Raw genomic sequence first — 20,408 nt, 5'->3', positions numbered from 1 at the left:
GTGCTGGTACGGTGCTACCGGCACAGCTCTTTCCAGACCGGCATACTTGTAATGAGGCCCAGAGAACTTCAAATGTGTGCCCACGTAGCGCCGGACCACTCTGTGTATGGTATCTTTGCTTGCCTTCCCAAAGTTCAATTACTCCTGTTGGTTTTCAATTATATTTGCATCGCTCATCGCAAACGCCTCACACACTGTTCTCTTTATACAAAGTTGCTGCTTGCAACCTTGGTTCAAAACACAAGTTGGTTTGGTATCAGTCTTTCTGACTCACCAACTGTGCTTTCTTTTTTGACGCCACTTTGTTGTAGGAGCCCAGGGCAGTACCACAACGGCAATCGCTCCTCCCCACCCGGTTTATCGAAGCGGGAAAGCACCGGGTACCTCCGACACACTGCAGGTTTGATCAGCCTTCGTTCCTGGTCTTCGGTTTCTTAATTACTAGCAAGTGAGACACCTTCAGGTTTCTCACAGCAGCCAGCAGCTTGCCACTGTGAAGGCAGTTTAACAGGATAGCGTGAGGACAGGAGAGATGCTGTGGGCACCGCGGTGTGCCAGTTGGAACTTCAGGGCCAGCAACTCAGCCACCGGAGATATGGTTGCGTCGAGGAGCAGCAGCCTTTGATCATGGTCGCGGAGAGAAGCCGTGAGGAAGCGCAGAGCTGCTGGGAATGTGGAAGGAAGGTCTGAGCTGCGAAGGAGGCTGTCCCAGAGAGAAAGCTTCACCGGCACAACGTGCCCGGAATGGGGAATGCTGCAAGATACTGGTGAGTCTGGTCAGAAGCATTGGGGACTCTGGGGCGTACCGACAGGCATATACACAGATAAATGAAACACAAATATTTGAATACCGACCAAATAAAATGTAAAGGCAAAACTTGAAACTGTCCCGATGTATGAGATGTCACTGTGGGGAGCGTTGGAGAAAGTATTACCCTAAACACATGAACACACAGTAGCAGAACTTGACCAGTCCCCATCTATAAAATTACAATGTGGGGAACTTTGGGACAAGTACTACCCTAAGCAAATGAACACTTCAGAAATAAGTACAATGGCAGAACTTGTACAAGTGCCCATGTATGAGATGTCAATGTGGGGACAGTTGGATGGGCTCTTCCCCCTCCTCTCCTTCCTCTGAGACCAGAAAACTGGGGTTATCTTCAACTCCTCTTGCTCTTTCATTCCTCACATCTTGGACCTTGCCAAGAAAGGCCCATTTCCAACTCTACCTCCCCAGGGGCATCCTCCCTTTGCTCACTTTCCCCCTGAAGCTCAATGTATCCAGAGATCTGGTACTCTCCAGGCTGGACTACTGTAACAGCCTCTTCCTTGATCTTTACCTTCCTCTTCTATCTGCCCCCTCCAGCTAATCCAGAATAGGGATGCGAGACATATCCTTGGCCTTAAGCCCAGGGATCATATCTCTCCACTGGCACCCGGTTGCTGCAAGGATCACATTTAAATCCCTATGCTACGGCTGTCTGAGGCCTGGGACCAGGCTATCTGCAACTTGCTCTCACCAAATACTCTACTTCCAGATTCCCCCGATCCTCCGGCTCCAACTCTCTGCTTCTTTAGCGCTTCTCTAAGTAGAGAGCGGGTGGCCGTTCCCTTTCCTCGGCTGGCTCCCTCCTCTTGAACAGCCTCCCCCTTTCTCTCCGTCTTGAGACGGATCTCCTTAAGTTCCGCAAGCACCTACCTAAAGACTTTCCTCTTCTCCTCCTCCTTCCCTCTCACCCTCACATGCTAAATGCCTCAGTCGCTTTGATTGGTGGCCTGGGCCCTTATGCATCCTTCCAGCTCCTTGTCTTCTGCCTGATCGCCCGCAGCATCAGCCCTCCCCTCTGCACTTGCCTTCGGCACCACCTGGCCTGTGCTGCTTCACAGGCCTTCCATCTCATGGTCACTGCCTGGCACTTACCTGTTGCCTTTGCAACCGGCTTTTACAGTTACCTCTTGCCTTGCAACTGTTTCCCTGGTAATTTACCCCTCTGTGAATCCTCCAGCACATAACTCCTTCCCCTGTCCTTCCTCTCTCTCTGCACTTGCATGATCCAAATGTTCATAAGGCATAGTAGGACAACTTTTTGTATTTTGCATACTCCTTTGTCTTGCGGTTTCCCTTTCCTTTGTGGACACTTTGAAACCCAATGTTCCCAATGTATAAGCGCCTCACAAATGCCAAATAAATACCTCAAGCAAATAAAGTAAAAGCATAGTGAAGTGAAGCAACTGTGCTACACTAAAGAACAGTGAAGCATAAGAAGTCCCGGTGAAAGGAGCATATCAGGCAGAGAACGCTAAAGGGGATTTACAAGATCCCAATGGGTAAAACCTTGCAGGGGTGTATAGAGGCCCTCCACTCCGAGTCTATGGAAGCTATAAGGCAATGTGGGAAATATTCCTGGCACCAGGGATCTGAAGAGCCCATTGTCACGTGCTGCTCCCGCGCACCATTACTAACCGCACAGGGAAGCTGGCGACTATATCCAGCATGGAAACATTGACCATTTCTATGGCTTCGGTGTTCCAGTGCGCTGGATGCAGGAAGTAAACAGCGGTCTGTGTCATTCTGTGCACCTATCATGGCCTTTGACGTCAGTTTCCACGCCATCCAGCAAAAAGCCGCAGCCTCGCTCCGGACTGTCTGCAGGTATATAACAAGATGCTGTTTCGCACTCAATGCGTCGCAACGCTACCCAGTTCCTTCGTGTTACTGGACTTTCTGCCTGTTTGCCATTCCCTCCATTCTTCCTGTTTCCTAGCCCTAGCAACTTCTCTCTTTGCTCTGGCCTCTTCTGCCTCTGACTACTGCTTGCTGGGGATTCTGCTGGCTGTCTCTTGGCTAGCCTTCCTTCTTGAGTTTTTCCTGGAGCCTTTCTGTTGCTTACTCTCCTTGGATCCCGCCTGACCTCCTGGACCCTGTTCCTCCTACGGGAGGTTTCTTGTATTTGCTGCAACACCTCCCAGTACAGTGCGTGCACTGCCTCATCAAATGCCATAAATGCCATTTCATATCACCACGATAATACGGGGAGGCGGGTCCGTGGTGTTGGGGGGTTTGGTTCAGCTTGGCTCCTGTGTTTCAGCTCACAGGGGAAATCTGTACTGGATCTCTAGCACACACCATAGGGCACCCTGAAGTAAGAGAAAGACAAAAGGGACAACTTGCTCAATCTCAGGACCAGCATCTAAAAGACCTGCTCAATTATCATCAAGGATCGCAGGTATTCCGCGCTCACATGACGCAGTGCTTGACACCAATAAAAGAAAGTCCTGGTGAAAGGAGCACATCCGGCAAAGAACATTTAAGGGGATTTACAAGACCCCAGCGGGGACTTCCTAACAGGGGAGTATACCAGGCCCTCCACACAAACTATTTTGGAAAAGACTGGACAATGTGGGAAAGATACCTGTGTGAGAACCCGGAGGCGTTTCTCCCAGGCTATTCCCGGGGATCCTTTGTTCAGGTGACCTGGGGGGGGGGCCATCACTCTTGGATCCCAACCCTAGGGGCGGCTGAGCGAGGGAGTATCTCCAGGGCAGGGGGTCCTTGGGGACTATGGGAGCCACGCCCTCGGGTGAGACATGGTATTCCTCCCATTCTGATACAGCCCTACATGACATCCCCTCTCAGTTGTCCTGGCATATTGTCAGCAGAGTTCCATCATACCCTAGGATCTTTCTATAAGAAAAAGGAGAAAACGACCAGTGAAATTAAAAACATCTTTAAAATCACAAGAACCCAATAGAAAATTCATTCACCCACCACAATGCATGCACACCCTTCATCCTAACACAAACCTACATGGGTTTTCCATGATCTCTGGAAACACCTACAACTCCCACAATCCCTACTTCCATTCTAGAATTCCAACGACTGGGATGAAGAGGAGGCAGGTAGGAGTCATGAGGATTACCCATAGGAATCCATGGGCAATGGATTCCTATAGGCAGTCTCCATGTTGTCCCGATAATGAGGTCAGGCAGAGTCAGGCAGCGAGGGACACCTACTCACAGGGCGGACTCCAATTAACTCTAGCTAGGAGTATAAAAGCAGCAGCCAGAAATAGCATTTTGATCGAGCAGGGGATGCTGAAGGAACCGTGAAGACCAGAAGGAGAAGTCAGCAGCTGGGAGAACCTTGGGAAGACGGAAGGGGGACAAACTGTCATGAAACCGTTCGGATGGCGGTGGTTGCCGGGGAGACGACTTCGCTGCCATTGATCGGTTCCATCACGCTACTCACGTTGTCATTGCAACGTTTTAGTTGTTATTCTGCTCGCCGCCGCCAGGTGTATTTCATCCCAGTCATCCCTGCGGTCTGTGCGTTGCAACCGTTTTAGCTTTTGCTTCGTTTACGGCCATACGCTATTTTTCTCCTTTTTTCGCTTCACACGGAAGCCCGCCTTTCTCTGTTTTCTCACTCCTGACTTCTCTTACTCTTCCGCTTTCTTCCTTTGCGTTTCGCTCATCTAGCGATTTCTCCGCTCTTACTTTCTATGCAAGTTTACTCGCATTGTTTGTTTACCTTCTTCAGTTCCTACCTGTTGCCGCCTCCCTGCTCGCTCCAGTCTGGATTTCTGTCCACTCTTTGTAGTGGTTCAGTTCTTGTTGGATACTTATCTGTTCTTCTTATTGGTTTACACTCTTACCTCTTATCCACTGCCTGCCTCCAGCTCCACTCCGGTTAAGTTCCAGGTGTCATTTCATCACAGCCGGTCGACCGCTACCTCATCAGTTGGCCAGCAACATGGGATAACCGTGGGTTTTTTTCTGCCTAAGGGCTTTTTCCCCCCTTACTTCCCTGCTCCCGGGGCTGGAGTCATGGAGTGGTCCAGTTGGGATCCACCACGGCTACTTCTCGCGACATGTCCCAGACTCCAAAACAGAAGAAAGACTATCTGGCCCACCGACAAGGAATCAAGGAGACAGACTCTGAATATTCAGGTGAGGAGAGGGGTGATTCGAGTGAGGACATTGACACAAACTGCCAAGACACTGAAGCCTGCGAGTACAGAGGGGGCTACAGTGTGGCAGGGGAACTGTGCCCCAAGGAACCAAAACTCCAGCTACACGTTTCTGGCAGTGTTTAAATCAGTACTTGCTCCCTGGGTGAGTTTCAGAAATCCAGGTAGTTGAGGGCATAGCTCTCAACTCACACGCTTTTGGCGGGTGTCACGGGCCTTGTAAACAGCTGACTCACCCGCCAAGCCTCCAGCATGCCCATTCGTTTCAATGGGCTTCTCACCCACCAAAAATAAAATTGGGTGTTTTCACCCGCCTTCGTGACACAAATGGTTGAGAGCTATGGTTGAGGGGCAGGTGCTGGGACCCTGACCTCAAGTGAATCCCCATTGAGGACCTGCTAACACCTCATCAAAAGATGAAGACCCTTTGACTCGAGGGAAGCTAAGGCAGAATAACCTGTTGTGTCAAGAACTTTGTGTAAATCACAAAAGTGCCTATAACTGGCGAAGTGGGAACAAAACCTCGAATGTGCATTCTGGGACTTGTAGTTCAAAAGAGCAAAGCTGTGAGACAGAGAGGTCTGGCACTGCATGTGTGCCCAATCAAAGGTATCTGTAGGGTATCCAGCAGAGAAGTGGCCGAAGTGAAAGTTATAGGGCCTCGTTGCGACTATGGAGGTAGCCATGGCATGCCGGTTTTACCAGGCGTCCCTAGCGGGTCCCGCAAGGAGACCTTGTAATGAGGCAGTAGGGGGTTAACAGGGCCGGAAGCTCTATCGTCCCCGTTGACACATTGCAAAGGTTTTTGTTATTATAAAATTGCCATTGCCATCCGGTTGAGGAGAACAACGTACAAACTGAGGATAAAAAGCCTGCACTTGCCGTAGGTTAACAGAGTGACACAGCGAGACGAAATCGCCCTCCGGAAGTCTCTGTTTGAATCAGCAAGCGCTGTGGAGGTCTGTGCCCGGACGAGGGGGACCCAATGTAAAATTGTACGTTTGTTTAAAAAGACATCAAGACTTTCGATTATCTTAGAAGAAGAGAAAAACAGCAAAACAAAGTAAACTGTGTTACTGAGGCAAAGGTGAACCCGACCGAGGGATGCCAGAGAAAGCATAGTAATGAAAGAACAGTTTGAAGCCTGACTGGGCGTTGAAAGAGAACCTGACTGGGGGCTTAAAAGAAAGCTTGACTGGGGGCTGGAAAGGCAAGAGAAGTGAATCCCACATAGTGAGGAAGCACCCCTGAACATTGTGATGACAAGTGTGAACTCGAATGAGGGATGTCCACAGTGACTGGTTGCTCTGAGCCCGACTGAGGGAGATTGACGAGTGAGAAAGGATCGGAGCCCGGCTGAGGGGGATCTACGGGTGACAGGTATTCACCCCGCGTGAAGATTACCAGAAGGATATTCTGTTTTGTTGTTTTGGTGTATCAGGCCCTCTGAAGCAACAGACTTTGCATGAGAAGATACTTGAGCACAGAAGGCCCCGATACTTGGAAAAGGAACTGTAACCTCGTGCTGGAGAAGCCCAGGAATGTGCTGTGCTCGAGAGTCACACCTTATCGTGTGCTAAAAACCTGGGGAAGGGAGACCCCGGCTAGAACATCCTGACTTATCATTCTGTGAACACTTCTTTCGTTTCTTGTGAACATTATCCCACACTCTTTTGAGGCATAGTGGTAAGGATTGGCAAAAGGTTTTTTAGTAGAGGCCCTTTTGACTAGACTGCACTAGGAAGATATTCTTATTATTTGATGGCTGTAGCTTGCTCCCATCTTAGATTTAGGTTTAGCTTTGGCGTTTATCTCACCCATTTTACAGTTTAATAAACACCCTTGAACTGTGATCACTTGTGTCTGTCTTAACTTGATGTCATGCCTTTCATACACTGACAAAGAAGGTAATACTGTGTGTTTTGACAAGTAAAGTGAACTTCTGTTTCAAGGCGGTGGAAGCCTGCATTCTGACAAAGGAAGTCTGTAATTGACAAGCAAAGTGAACTTTGTGTCAAGGCGGAGGAAGCCTGTGTTTTGACAAGAGTGGTCTCTTTTTGAGAATTAAAGCTTAGACATTATGGCCGGATTCATTACAGACTCAGGTGACTGGTAACTCACTTAGCCATGTTTCTTGTAAACACACGATTTGGAGATTGTCTAACCAGAGTGTGTTAAACAAGTGTGAGAACCCTTGAGTGTTCCAGGAGGCTAAGGAACAGACCGTGGGAGCTACCGAGTCCTTGCATTATTGGCTATTTTTTGCATTTAAGGCCTCTGCTAGCCAATGCCATTCATGATTTCCAGATGCAGAAGTTGAGGATTGATGAGGCTCTTTAATGGTTTCGTCGGAAGGCTCCTTTCTTTTGATTGTGATTCTTATTTGTGCATTTAGGCCATCAGATTTTACACCAACATTACTCGTTGGCAATTGAGGTATCCTTGACGGGCACTGTATTGAATTCATTTAAGTGCTTTAGTTGTGGACACCTTTTGCCAAAATTAACTCAGAGACATTTCCTTGGACCCTTAGTTGTTTGTTTCTAGTGTGAGGGTCAGATTACTATGTTGGGAACACAAGGACAGTTTATAAATTTGACGACTGGACACAGACTGGTCTTTAGTTTCATAGGTAGGGAAACCCTCTTCAGAATAGGGACAGAGAGGCCTTTATGCAACCGTTTGGTTTTAATAAAGATGTCCGATAATGAAAATAGTAGAACTTTGTGTCTGCCTCTCATTTCTGACCCCTCACAGTACCCCTTCCTCTGCCTCTTAAGAAGCACCTGTCTTGCCTGCTTCCCGCGGCAGACAGACCACAGCCCCTCAGGGAAAAGGCGGGATAGGGTCAAAAACCCCCGCCCCAAGATGACGGCTGTGAGGAAGGCTGCTGCACTGCTAGCCCCATGGACTTAGCAGTTGCATTAGAGTGGACCTTCTTTGTGGGGGTTGGGGTCCTCAGCCTTACCTCCAAGAACATTCTGGCCGTCAAAAGGCAAGTCCAACAGCCTGGTCTGGATGTCAGCCGTAAACCATGCCATCAGCCACGAGTGGCACCCGACCACTGTGCTAGTGTCCATGGACCTGCCCACGCAGTTCGCTGTGTCCAGTCCTGAATGCAGCATCTAGTGTGCTGGTTCCTTGCCATCAGAGATCAAGGACAGGACACTATCCCTAATCTCTTCCTCAGGAACATGCTCAGCCGCATTGGCTACCACCATCCAAAGGTCAAAGGAGAACCTTTCAATGGCGCAAGAGGCAGGCACGGCCCGTAGTGCAAACTTGCCCAATGCAAACACCTTTTTGCCCCATGCTTCTACCTTCCCCCAGGACGGGAAGGTAGGAGTCATCGGCTAGCCGTCATGGCCTGAACCACCAAGTTTTCATAAAAGCCGGGTCCAACGGAGCGGGCTGGTTTCTCCCCCACCTTCAATACGGGGGCCGCCACTCCCACAACGAAGGGCAGGAGCATCTCTTTTTGGGGGCATCATCCAGAATATTGCAAAGTTTGTAATAAACCTTGGACCTGGATGGAGCAGAGTACAGGCCACCTTAGCAATCACTCGCTAGAAGGCGGCTTGTGGCTTACCTGGGGTGGGAGCTGACAATATTTCCATCTTCGAAGAGGTGTCGAGGTCAATGGCTAAGTGCAGGTCGTCTGCCAGGCCCAGCACGTCTTAACTTTCCCTGTAGAATTCTTCTGCGTAACCCCCACCTCCTAGAACCCATAGGTTCCAGCCAAAAGGGGACCTGGTGGCCCTCCTCATTATAGATGTCACACTTCTTTGACATGATGGTGTTTCTAGGGAGTGAGCCATTTCCTGGGGAGCCACGGTGTCCATGATGCCCGTCGGCGCCGTCTATGTCGAAGACCATGCTGGCACTGGTGCAGAGCGACCTCAGTCTCTTTCTGGGCCATGCTCGAGCCCTTAGACATGCAAGAGTGGTTCCCAGAGGGAACCCTGCCGGTTGCAACTGATGTGGTGGGACCCTGCAGCACCTTAGCCGAAGCCGAATGGCACTGTCAGCCTGCGCTACAGGCACAGAGGCTGAAGATGCTGGTGCCTTGGCGAAGATGTCCAACATGTTCAGGCTGAAGCTCTCCCATTGCTCCAGCTTGGAGGATTGGGTTTGAAAAGGTATATGTGCCAGACACTACACGGAATCCCTGGAGTGGTGGTTCTACTTCTTCGAAAGGAAGACGAATGTCAGTGTGAGGAGTTGGACCTCTTTGTAAAAGTTACGTGATGTCTTGCAGGGATGGGCAGCGACCTACCTGATCAGCAGAGACTGAAGGAAGCCCGGGGTTTTAAATGATGAATAATACCCACACCTCTTGATGGAGCAAGCATGTGTGGCGTAGTATAAGCACACTCGGCCTTGCACCCAAAGAGATAGGATTCTGTGGTTGTGGATGAGAGTTGAACTTCTAGTGTTGTGTCTCTCTTCAATGCTTCTGGGTGTTCACTGATAGCTCTGTAGTAGGGAACAGTAAGACAAACTTGAGTATTGTGTGCACACTGAAAATGGTAATGGTAAGGGTAATGTTTATTTATAAAGCGCCTATACACAGACAGTGTTTTAAAGCACTGAAGGAGGGAGGGAACATGGGGAAAAACAACAGTCACTCAGAGCCTTTGAATTTCTGAGACGATAAAGGCCTGCACAGGCAGAGAGTATGATACATTTAACAATTTAGATACAGCAAATAGGCCTGACAGCGATTCTGCACATTAAGGGTGAAGAGAAGGTAGACAGACAGATGATCTTCAGGCAAAGCTGCATTCAGATCATGCAAGTGCAGGAAGGGCAAGGGAGGGGGCGGGGCCTAAGTGGACCCAGTCGGTCGAGGCTGGGGTAAGTGCGGAGAGAGAAGCTCTCCAGGTTTTAGTGCAAGCGCAGAAAAGGGGTGCAAGGCCCTGAGGCAAGTGTTGAGGGTACTGGCAGGGGAGCCAGGGACCTGTGAAACTCTGAGGTACACCAGGCGGCCAGTCAGCAAGCTGTATGGAAGAGGAGGGAAAGATGGAAGAGCGGAGAGCTAGGTTAGCAGGGTGGGGGGGGAGGAAGAAGGAGGAGAAGAGGAAGGTCTTGAGGAGTTTCCGGAACTTAAGAAGATCAGGCACACGACTAAGGGTGGCAGCGAGGCTATTCCAGAGGGAGGCACCTGCTGAGGATAAGGATCTCCTTCCAAATCTCTGCTTGGAGAACCAGCTCAATCGCAGAAGGTGGCTCAAGAGGAACAGTATTTAGGTAGGCAGCGTTGCAGATAAGTAGGTCCAAGGCCCCAGAAAGCCTTGTGGACAATGCAGAGGGTCTTGAATTTGATCCTTGCCGCCACAGGGAGCCAGTGAAGGGATTTCCGCGCCAGAGAGATGCAGTCCAAGGGCTTGAGGCCAAGGATAACTCTTGTGGTTCTGTTCTGGATGAGTTGCAGAGGGAGCAAGGCAGAAGCAGGGTGGTGGAGGAAGAGGCTAGAGAGAACCAGGGCTCTGGAGACAGTGAGACGATGGGGGAAAGTGAGAAGGTGTAGCTGATAGTTAGACTTTTTTGTCATCTGAAGGCGTGCTCAGGCCAGTGATCGAGGGAACTCCATCACTGTAGTAGTGGGGCAAGATATAGGGTCAACCTCGCATTCCGTGCCTCACGCCTCATATCTTCTACAGGGATCTTGTAGACGGTCTGCGGGCAGCCAGAAACACCTCGACTACCTCCTCGGAGAGGTCCCACTCATCATACCTCATCCTCTCAAGAGCCACGCACGAAGGTTGAGGGATTCTGGGTTCGGGTGAAGCACTCGACCTTCCGACTGGGTCAGGAGATCTGGGCGCTGAGGCAACCTGATAGGTGGGCAGATGGTCAGATCCAGAAAGTCCGAGTACCATGTCCTCCTCGCCCAGTCTGGGTGATCTAATCATGTTTTCTCGAAACCTCTTCAACCTCCTGAAAACCCAGAGGGAAGACATAGTGGAGAGGGAAGGGCCAATCCACCAGTAACACATCCCTTAGCATGTCGTTTGCGGGGAATTCCCTCGAGCAAAACTGTCTGCACTTCCTGTTGAACTCTGTGTCAAACAGATCTATTGCTGGGGTACCCTAGAGAGAGAAGACCTCCTCTAGGACTTCCTGCCAAACTTCCCACTCGTTTGAGACCATGCTCTGCCTACTCAGAGCGTCTAGCAAACTGTTCTCTGTCCCTGCAGATGAACTGCCGAGACTGAGATCCGGTTCTCCAACAGCCAGAACCACAGCACTATCATCTCTCTGCAGAGGGGGAGGGAGTGCATGCCAACCTGCTTGTTAAGGTAGTGCATGGCCACTGTATTGTCTATCAGAATCAGGACATGTTTCCCCTTCAGAGACAGGGTGAAAGCCCACAGGGCTAACCTGATGGCTCACTACTCCAGCCCGTTGATGTGCCACCTGGCTTCCATTGCTGGCCAAAGGCTGTTCAGCTGCAAGTTCTCGCAGTGAGCGTGCCAACCCTTCAGAGATGCATCCGTGACCACTCGGGCCTGAGGCCACGGAGGCCAGAAGGGTTCCCCCGCTATGAGATTGCTGACAGCCCAACAACCAAGGTTGTCGATCCATTGGCCTGGACACCCTGAGGGAATCCGAGAGGGTTCTGAGGTACTGGGACCACTGACATCGTAGGAGACATTGAAGAGATCCCATTCGCAGCCTGGCCTCAGGCACTAGAAAAATACAGGATGCGATGAGGCCTAAGAGGCAGAGGTAGGAAGCTGCTGGTAAGGTGGCATGGTTCCGGAAGAGGTTTACCGTCTGCATAAAGCTGATGACTCACTCTTCGGGAGGGAAGGCCTTCCCTACCTGGGTGTCCAGGACTGCCCCGATGAACAGGAGCCTCTGGAATGGCATCACATGGGATTTCTTCAAGTGTAGGGAGAAGCTCAGTCGATGGAGAAGTGAGCAGGTGTCATCCATGTTACTCACCGGACGGGAAGTATACCAAATCGGTGGCCGGAAGGCACAGGACTGAACTATTGATTGAAGAGCTAGGTCGGGGCCTCCAACCTAGCCTCCTCTCTGTGAGGGCACAAGACCTTTTTAACGATATGACTCTCTGCTGGGTAGGACCAGGCAGAGGGACTGATCGCTCTAAAGGGCGGGGAGGACACGCCGCTAAGAACCCAGCTGTAAAGGAAAAACAAGAGGTGAGCAATTGGAAATTTAAGGAAGATCCCTTTCCCTCGATACTTCTTTCTAGTAGTACCTGAACTATGCCCTCCCCTTGTTTCAAGGCAACCGGAACCACCTACAAGTAAGAGAGGAGAATGTTACCTATCCTGAATATAGTTGTCAATTAGCTAAGGAGAATGGATAATCATACAAAAGAAAACCCTTACCACTGATGTGCTGTTGAGTCAGTGTTGTCCCAAAGAGTTCATGAAAACGGAAGTGCAAAATAAAAAATGGGTAGGTTAGTTAGGGAAACCGAACCCGGGCGGAACGAGGGCCGCACTAGAGTCGGGAAGGTGCACTATCAGCAAAGCGTCCCTGTGCACTACTGAAGAATGTCCAATGGAAGTCTGATTGTTGTTGCTGTTACCATCCTTTCCACAAAGGACACAATTGAGTTGGAGTATTGGAGGTGATATAGTTCAGCGGCAAGGTAAAATGAGTACAGGAGATATGCTTGTTAGCAAGTGGTGAAAAGAAGAGTCTTACCGATGCCGTGATCACAAGGTTCCAAAAGCAGCAGGCACAAGCAGTCCGTGAATGAGGAAACAGGTCTGGTACACGGGTAAGTAGTTTTCCAAAAAGCGGCAGGCAAAAGCAGTCCGTGAAAGAGGAAACAGGTCTGGTACATGGGTAAGTAGTTTTCCAAAAAGCGGCAGGCAAAAGCAGTCCGTGAAAGAGGAAACAGGTCTGGTACACGGGTAAGTAAAGTAGGATTGAAGACGGAACTTCTAAATACCAGGATGCAACTTTAATCAGAAGCAGCGTTTCGCCTGGTTCCGAGGTTTAAATCGGGAAGGAGAAGGCGGAACTAGATGAAACCGAGGCTCACGCATCATCGCCTCTCAGCTGACAGCGGGAGGCGGAAAGCTGGGAATTGTAGTCCAAACTTGCCGCAGAGTAAGCCGAAGCCACTATTTTCCAGGGCAGTTGCCAGTGGGCGTAGAATGGGTTTGCAATATGACGCATACCCTTACGGAGGGCAATAACCCTCCTGCGGGCCTGCCGAGGCGTAACACTCCAGGTGAGATACCGGCTCTGCCGACTTCCCTCGAATCATCCAGTTGTCCAGGTACGGGAATATGTGGACACCTGATCTCCTGAGGTGAGCAGGGACTACTGTCATGAGCTTGTTGAAGACCCTTGGAGCGGAGGTCAACCAAAAGGGCAGCACCTTGAACTGATAGTGCTTGTCCCCTATGAGGAGCCACAGGACCTTTCTGTGCTTGCGATGTATCGGCACATGGAAATAAGCATCCTGCAGATCTATTGACACCAGCCAGTCGTGCAATTCGAGAGTTTAGAGAATTTATCTCAACATCACCATCCTGAACTTGTCTTTCCTCAGGAACTTGTTCAAGGCCCTGAGGTTCAGAATTGGACAGAGACCTCTCCCTTTTAGGGTACCCTGGAATACCAGCCCAAACCTCTCTGCTCGGGAGATACCTATTCCACAGCACCCTTGAACAACAGGGCCCGCAGTTCTTCCTGGTACTCCTGTCCCAGCTGGCTGGAAGTGGTGGGGGTCTGTTCAGCGGTTTCCTTAAGAAGGGTAGACAGTAACCCCACCGCACAAGCGCCAGGGCCCAGGCATCAGAGGTAATCTTCCGCCATTGGGGCAAATGCTCTGACAGCCGCCCACCAACCGGTAAGTCGTGAGAGGGGAAATCAAAGCAGCTTAGAGGGCGGAGCCACCCCTGCTGATGCCTGCTAGCCTCTGGAAGCCCCCCTGCCCAGTCCGGAACACGAGAAGCGTGCCTGGACTGCGGGAGCTGCGCCTTCCTGCCGTAAGGCACGTAACGACTATAGCCTCTGCCCCTAGAGGCAAAGCAGAAGGTAGGCTTGGCTGGCTGCGCAGTTAGGCCCATCGATTCTGCGGCGATCTTTGACTCCTTAAATTTGTCTAGGTAGTCGTTGGCCTTTTGGCTGAAAAGAAATGTAACCTCAACGGGCATGTCCGGCAATCTGTTCTGGACGTTTGGCGAAAAGACTGAAGATCGTAAATAGGCCTGTCTCCTCATTGCCACAGCCGATCCCATTGAACGGCCTACGCAGTTAGCTATGTCCAGGCCCATTTTGCAGTGACTGCCTGGCCACCTTCTTCCCATCTTCCACCAGCTGCACAAAGCCATCGCGCAGCTCCCCTTCAGGGATGTATTTGGTTGCATGTTCTACCACCTTCCAATAGGTCTAAGGAATATTTGGCCAACCCCCATGCTACGTTAGTGGCTTTCAATGCCATGCTGCCAGACGTGAAAACTTTCTTTGCCATTGCATCTATTCTCTTAACTTCCATGTCAGGAGGCAGATTCGAGTTAGAGGACGCCTTTGTGGAAACTGTGGCTGCCTGCACAAGACCTTCTGGAGAAGGGTGAGAAGACAAAAATTATGGTTCTCCTCTTGACAGCCTGTACTTCCCAGTCATAGTGGAGCTGACCGGAGGAATGGAGCAGAGATGCTGCAACAAAGAGACTTCTGGATCTGCAATTGCCGGGTTCAGTGTCATATGTCTTTCCGTAACCGGACCCTTGTCCAGGATGTCCGTCAATTCATATCCCTTGGCTGGCACTGCTGCAGCATTCTGCCCTAAAGTGTTGACCACCCTATACACTAGCGATCGACATTTAGCATGGGTATGGTTGTAAGGCTGGCACTGTTTTAATTCCACATTTGGGAATGTGAACAGCCCGCTGGCATCATGGAGCCCTTGTGCCAATGCCAGGAGATCTGCCTGGTTGTCGAAGGAGTCGACACCACCTGCCCCTGCAGACACAGGATTGATGTCCCCTTGATTATCTCCCCCATCGGCGCTGAAGATTCACGCCATGGAGCAGTAGAAATCGGCCTGGGAGAGTGGGACAAAAGATTAGTCACCGATAGTCGGTGCTGAGGGTTTATCCCTCAATGTGTCAGAATGGCTGTTGGCGTTGAACGGGCCTCGGGCACCAAAGAGGTGTCAGACGCCCAAACCCTGAAGCTCCCGAGAAGGTCCTGGCATCAAGGGTTTAGGTGCCTTTCTCGGCATCAAGCTCGAAGGCTTTCCTGACGCCGATGGTGTCAGCAACGGGGCTTGCGTGAGGGAATGGCTACTGAGCACTGCTGCTGCCACTGAGGCCTGTTGCTTGGGGGGGGTGGAGGGCGCACCTGCACCTACAGCTGCGCATTTGTCAAACAAATTTGGGTTTTTACTCTTTCCACTCCTACCGAGTGGTCGGCCCAGCCGACAGCTTACCTCATTCCCTCGAGGAGTCAGAATCGCGCTGGTGGTACTTTTTTTTTCTTGTGAGACGACGATGAGGAAGAATGGCTCCTCGAGTGAGACCACCTCTTCGTCTTACGCCGATCTTTCTCTTTTTTGGGTCTCGACCGCAGAGGGTCAGATGGTCGCCCACGCAGGTGATTTTGACGGCAGTTGGCCCAATGCGAGTTTGGCTGCCCGCTCATGCACAGATTTTGGGTTCATTTTAGCACACAACATGCACCCCTCGGTGTCCGTGCGAGGCACTACACACATGACGTGTGGGTCGGTCATCGACAACTTAGAGTCACAATCAGTGCATCGTTTAAAACCCAAAATCCGAGGCGCGGACATCTCACGGCTGAGAAAAAAGCGAATCTAACGAAAATCAGTCAATAAAAAGAGTTGAAGACTCGATAACACTGTTCCTCAGAACATCGTGTCGAGTGTGTGGAAAAAAGGAACTGATAGACAAGGCGTAGTGACGTGTTATTTATACGATGCCTGGCATAATGTCCGGAGCGGACGATCGAGAACCGAGCAAGACGGATCTACCATCGTTGGCCGGGTCGAGGTCCACCACGCCCCCCTATGTCCAAGCAGCAGAGGTGGATGAGGATATCAGATAAGAAATCTGCGGGAGAAAGGCAATCCATTGAAAGAGGTGATTAGTTGAGACTGAATCCAACATTAAATACAACTCAATGGAATTTTGGGGGCAGAACATTTTGAAGAGGATTGTCTGTGTTCATAATAATACATATTGTATAAAAGTCAACCTGAAACCAATAAGATCATGTAAAGGTATACACTTCACCCCAACCAATTTGTCACCCTACAGTGACTGTTCGCATGTATATCCCTTTCTAACACCCCTCCACTTCCTTCCAACTCTGCCTCACCCCTTCAATTGATTTGAAAGCTCTGAAGGGGAAAGGACTGTTGGTGCCTGTAGGAAGCTTAATCCTGGGTATGATTACTGGATTATTATAGTATTGCAATCTGAATTACTTTGATTTGGTTCCTATATGCTGTGTCAAAATGTGCAACAACGTATAAATTAAACCTGCACCCAAGTATAGATATATCTGTGTGCATACTCCCTACTTTATAGTATTAGAAGGTGATCCCTAAGCATGCAGTGAACAACCACTTGAACTTTCCTTTTGTATTTCTTTTAATTATTTTTAGTTCGTAGAAATAGGCACTTGTTTCTGTTTAAAAAACAGCTGTGACAACCCTCCTGTTCTTTTTGTCGGCAAATACACACACATACATTTCCATACAAAAATGAAAGTGGACGGGTTTTTGGCAGGTCAGATGCATTGGAGCTGAAGTCTATACTAAAGGATGCTGTGTCACCTTGCACATTGATGGACCTCTTTCACAACATCACAGTGACGTCTACCTCCTAATGCCTAATATTGGTGCATTGTTTGGCAATCCAATAGTCTGGCTTGGTTGATGGTTGATGTATTGGGTGGCCTTATCATTCAGTCTGGCTAATTACAGCCTGATGCCAGAGGCTCATGGTATTTCATCAGACACTGGAGGTCGACTGAAAGCAACTGCCGATCAACAGCAGGTGCGTGTGAAGCAAAAGCAAATATTGCACCTTGCCCTTCCATCCTTTGAAGGATTAACACCATGATTTATATGTCCCCCATCGAGGGTTCATGGCACTTTAATTTCACTGAGCGAACACACCTGGTTCTCTAGGGGGCGCTAGCATGCATTTTGTCTAAGCAGGCAGTCCAGAACGAGCAGAGCCGATTGTCTTTGTTATTGCAGAAGTCTGTTAAGTCCTTCAGCAACCGGTCAGCAAACTTCTCATCTCCAGTGGCACTCGAACGCCAGGTTTTAGTAAGCATGGCGTTGTAAGCCCAGTTGTAACCAATTCGTTCTTCACCAAACATGTTCTGATTGGTGGAGCTTGTGGAATTGCGGCGCCGACGCTGCGTTCCTGTGGTATACTTGCGCTTCGAATATGGCAGCTGTAGAAACACTGTCCCTGAAAAGAGAAATGTAAAGCTTTTAACAAACCAAGAATATTACTACCAGGACTCATGAGCAGGGAATGGGTTATCAACCGACAGTATCTGCATGCCATTGGAAACTATTTTTTCTAAGGGCACAGAATATTATCAATTCTTTTAAACTAGAGTCAATCTCTACCACACAATACATAAAGCCCAAAGAAAGTCATCGAATACACCTCACCCAAAACTATCTCCAGAGAAAATGTTCAGTACAAAAATAAATACTAGAGACGCATAGAGATACACAAATATAGACTGAATTAAAAAAATAGTTTGCTCTTTGTGACATGGAGGGATGCACCCCAATTCATGTGCAAAGTATGTTATAGTTTGGGAGGCAGAGAACTCCTCCATGGAAGGGGTGGGGCAAATGTACATGTTAAGGGCTTGCAGAACTGTCAGCATTTGAGGGAGCAGCTAGAAGGAACTAGTTACTTACCTGTAACTCTTGTTCTCCAGCATGGGTCTTGCATGGATTCACATGCTCATGAATATTCCCAGTCGTCGGGCTGGGAATACTCAGTAAAAAAGCACTTTTGCTTTATACTGAAAACAGCTTGTCTCCTCTATATCCGATCATTGTCCTTTAGGTCATACTGCCCCCAGCCAATGACACTCGTCCTCCTAAGCTCCACCCCTGGTGGCCATCTTCAGATTTGGTTGCGCAGGTAAAGTGGCAGCATGAACCAAGAAGAGCCAGAGGGGAAAGAGGGGTGTTGGCACTTAAATCCATGCAAGAACCATGCTGGAGGACAAGAGTTACAGGTAAGTAACTAGTTCCTTCTCCAGCATGGGGTCTTGCATGGATTCACATGCTCATGAATACGATTACACAGCAGTAGATAAACACAACCACGGGATGTGGCAAGGCTCAACAGAAGAAGTACACTTACCCCTGGAACAGACTCACCTCAAATAAACAGGTTGCGTAGCCCAGCTTGGCCGACCCAGGACTCCTCGCTGGAATCCCTGTTAACGCAGTAGAATCTTGTGACGGTGTGGGTGGACCTCCACGTGCAAATGTCGAGCAGGGGAACGCCAGAGAGAAACGCTGTCGTGGCTGTGATGGCTCTGGTGGAGTGGGCTCTCGTCTGGCCTGGAAGAGGTTGTTTGCCAGACGATGACAGTGCATGAAACAGCTGGAGAGCCAACTGGATACTGAAGCCTTACACATGGCCTTCCCATGTCCCACAGGTCCAAAATGGAGAAACAGCTGAGACGTCCTTTGAAAATCCTTTGTGCATGCCACATAAAACGTCAAGGCACAAGTAGTGTCCAACAAATGCAATGCCCTCTCAGCAGGCGGAGAAGGGTTCAGAAAGAAAACTGGTAGAACCAGGGTCTGCAGCACCACCTTTGTAGTGTGGAAGGTCAAATAAGGCTGCTTGCAGGAGAGGGCCTGGATCTCTCTGACTCGCCTGGCTGAGGTGATGGCCTCCAGAAAGCAGTCTTCCACGAGAGAAACTTCAGAGGGGCCCGATGCATCAGCTCAAATGGAGGCCCTATGAGCCTAGTCAAGACTTTGTTGAGCTGCCAAGCCAGGGCAGGAGCCTTAACCGGCGGAAAAGGGCTAAAGAGGTCCTCGAGGAACTCCTTGATGAGCCTGCGCGAGCACAGGGAGGGCTTGCCTGGTGCCCGCGTGTACCAGGATATGGTAGCCAGATGAACCTTGATGGAGGTGTGAGTCAGCTCAACTGTGGCCAGCAAAAGCAGGTATGAGAGGAGCTGCAGGGCCATTATCCGCAGAGGCGTAATCTTCTGGGTACTGCACCACACAGTGAAGCACTTCCATTTGTGACTGTAACAAGACAACGTTGAGGAAGCTCTGGGCTTGCCCAAGATCATCTTGCACTCCAGCGGCAGGGCATAGTGCCCAGCCGATAGGGTTAGAGGAGCCAGGCTGTGAGGTTCAGTGACATTGGGTCATGGTGCAGTATTGCTCTGTTTTCTCTGGAGAGAGGGTTAGGAAGTAGAGCGTTCTGTGATGGCACCACGCAGGACTACAGATAGTTGATCGCACATTCCAGCAAAGTCAGAAGTTGTCTGGTCTCTGCTGTGTGCTGTGTCTCCAGGACGTGAGAGCAGGCGCGAATGAGCCAGACGTGGGGGGTAGATGTGTATGCCCTTGCGGCGTAGGTGCGCCGCTACCTGGGCCAAGCATTTTGTGAATACCCTTGGAGCTGACAACAGGCCAAAGGGCAGGGTCTGGAGCTGGTAGTGCCATCCTTGGACTACACAACGCATGAACTTCAGAAGTTGTCGATGAATGGGGATGTGGAAGCATGCGTCCTCTAGGTCCAGATTTGCCATAAAATCCCCTTCCTCCAGCTGGTTGTTCATGTGCTGAAAAGTGACCATCTTGAACCTTTGTGACTTTAAGTACTTGTTTAGGCGTTGCAAGTCTAGAATCGGTCGCCACCTTACTGACTTCTTCTGTAGCAGAAAGTATGTGGAGTATACTCCGGAGCCGCTGAGGGACTGGCTCTATTGCCCCTTTTTCCATCATGGTCCGAAACCCCTGTAGCAGCTGGGCCATGTTATAGTCTTGATGCGCCACAGGAGTTATGCAGGGGCATTGTGAGGGGTCAGAAATGAGAGGCGGACACAAAGTTGTGTTATTCTCAAAGTCAGAGATTTTATTAAAGATAAGTGGGTTGGAAAACACCTCTCTAGCCCTATTCTCAAAGAGGAATTTCCCTACCTAGAAAACTAAAACTAAAGATTTTTCTGTGTTAAATAGTCAGTAACACTGTCCTTGTGTCCAAACCATTCTAAGCCGACCCTCACACTAGAAATAAAACAACAAACGGGTGCAAGGAAATGTCGTTGACTTGATATTAACAAAAACGTGTTCACAACCACAAATATACAGATAACGCCAACAAAAATGGTTTTCAAGGAAAGACCCTTGGGTCCAGATGGTGGTTCCCATTCCCCAGGATTTGTAGGTAACATGGCAAA

The 20,408-nt window shown here is 49.8% G+C and overlaps 1 protein-coding gene across 8 annotated transcripts in view; it reads right to left on the bottom strand.

The window, feature by feature from the left end:
* Nucleotides 1-9,498: 9,498 nt before the first annotated feature.
* The window catches only part of DEPDC5 (DEP domain containing 5, GATOR1 subcomplex subunit), a 1,004,325-nt gene continuing 993,415 nt past the window's right edge, over nt 9,499-20,408 (bottom strand). For all 8 annotated transcript variants that reach the window (XM_069619835.1, XM_069619836.1, XM_069619838.1 and 5 more), the window contains one exon: nt 9,499-17,419. In XM_069619835.1, coding sequence (XP_069475936.1) covers nt 17,124-17,419 — 296 coding nt within the window. In that variant the 3' untranslated portion in view covers nt 9,499-17,123. The remainder of the gene's footprint in view (nt 17,420-20,408) is intronic.

The sequence above is a fragment of the Ambystoma mexicanum genome, chromosome 10 (assembly GCF_040938575.1).
Source record: "Ambystoma mexicanum isolate Mex_15411 chromosome 10, UKY_AmexF1_1, whole genome shotgun sequence".
In the NCBI taxonomy this organism is placed as follows: domain Eukaryota; kingdom Metazoa; phylum Chordata; class Amphibia; order Caudata; family Ambystomatidae; genus Ambystoma; species Ambystoma mexicanum.
This window is presented reverse-complemented; position numbering and strand designations above follow the sequence as displayed.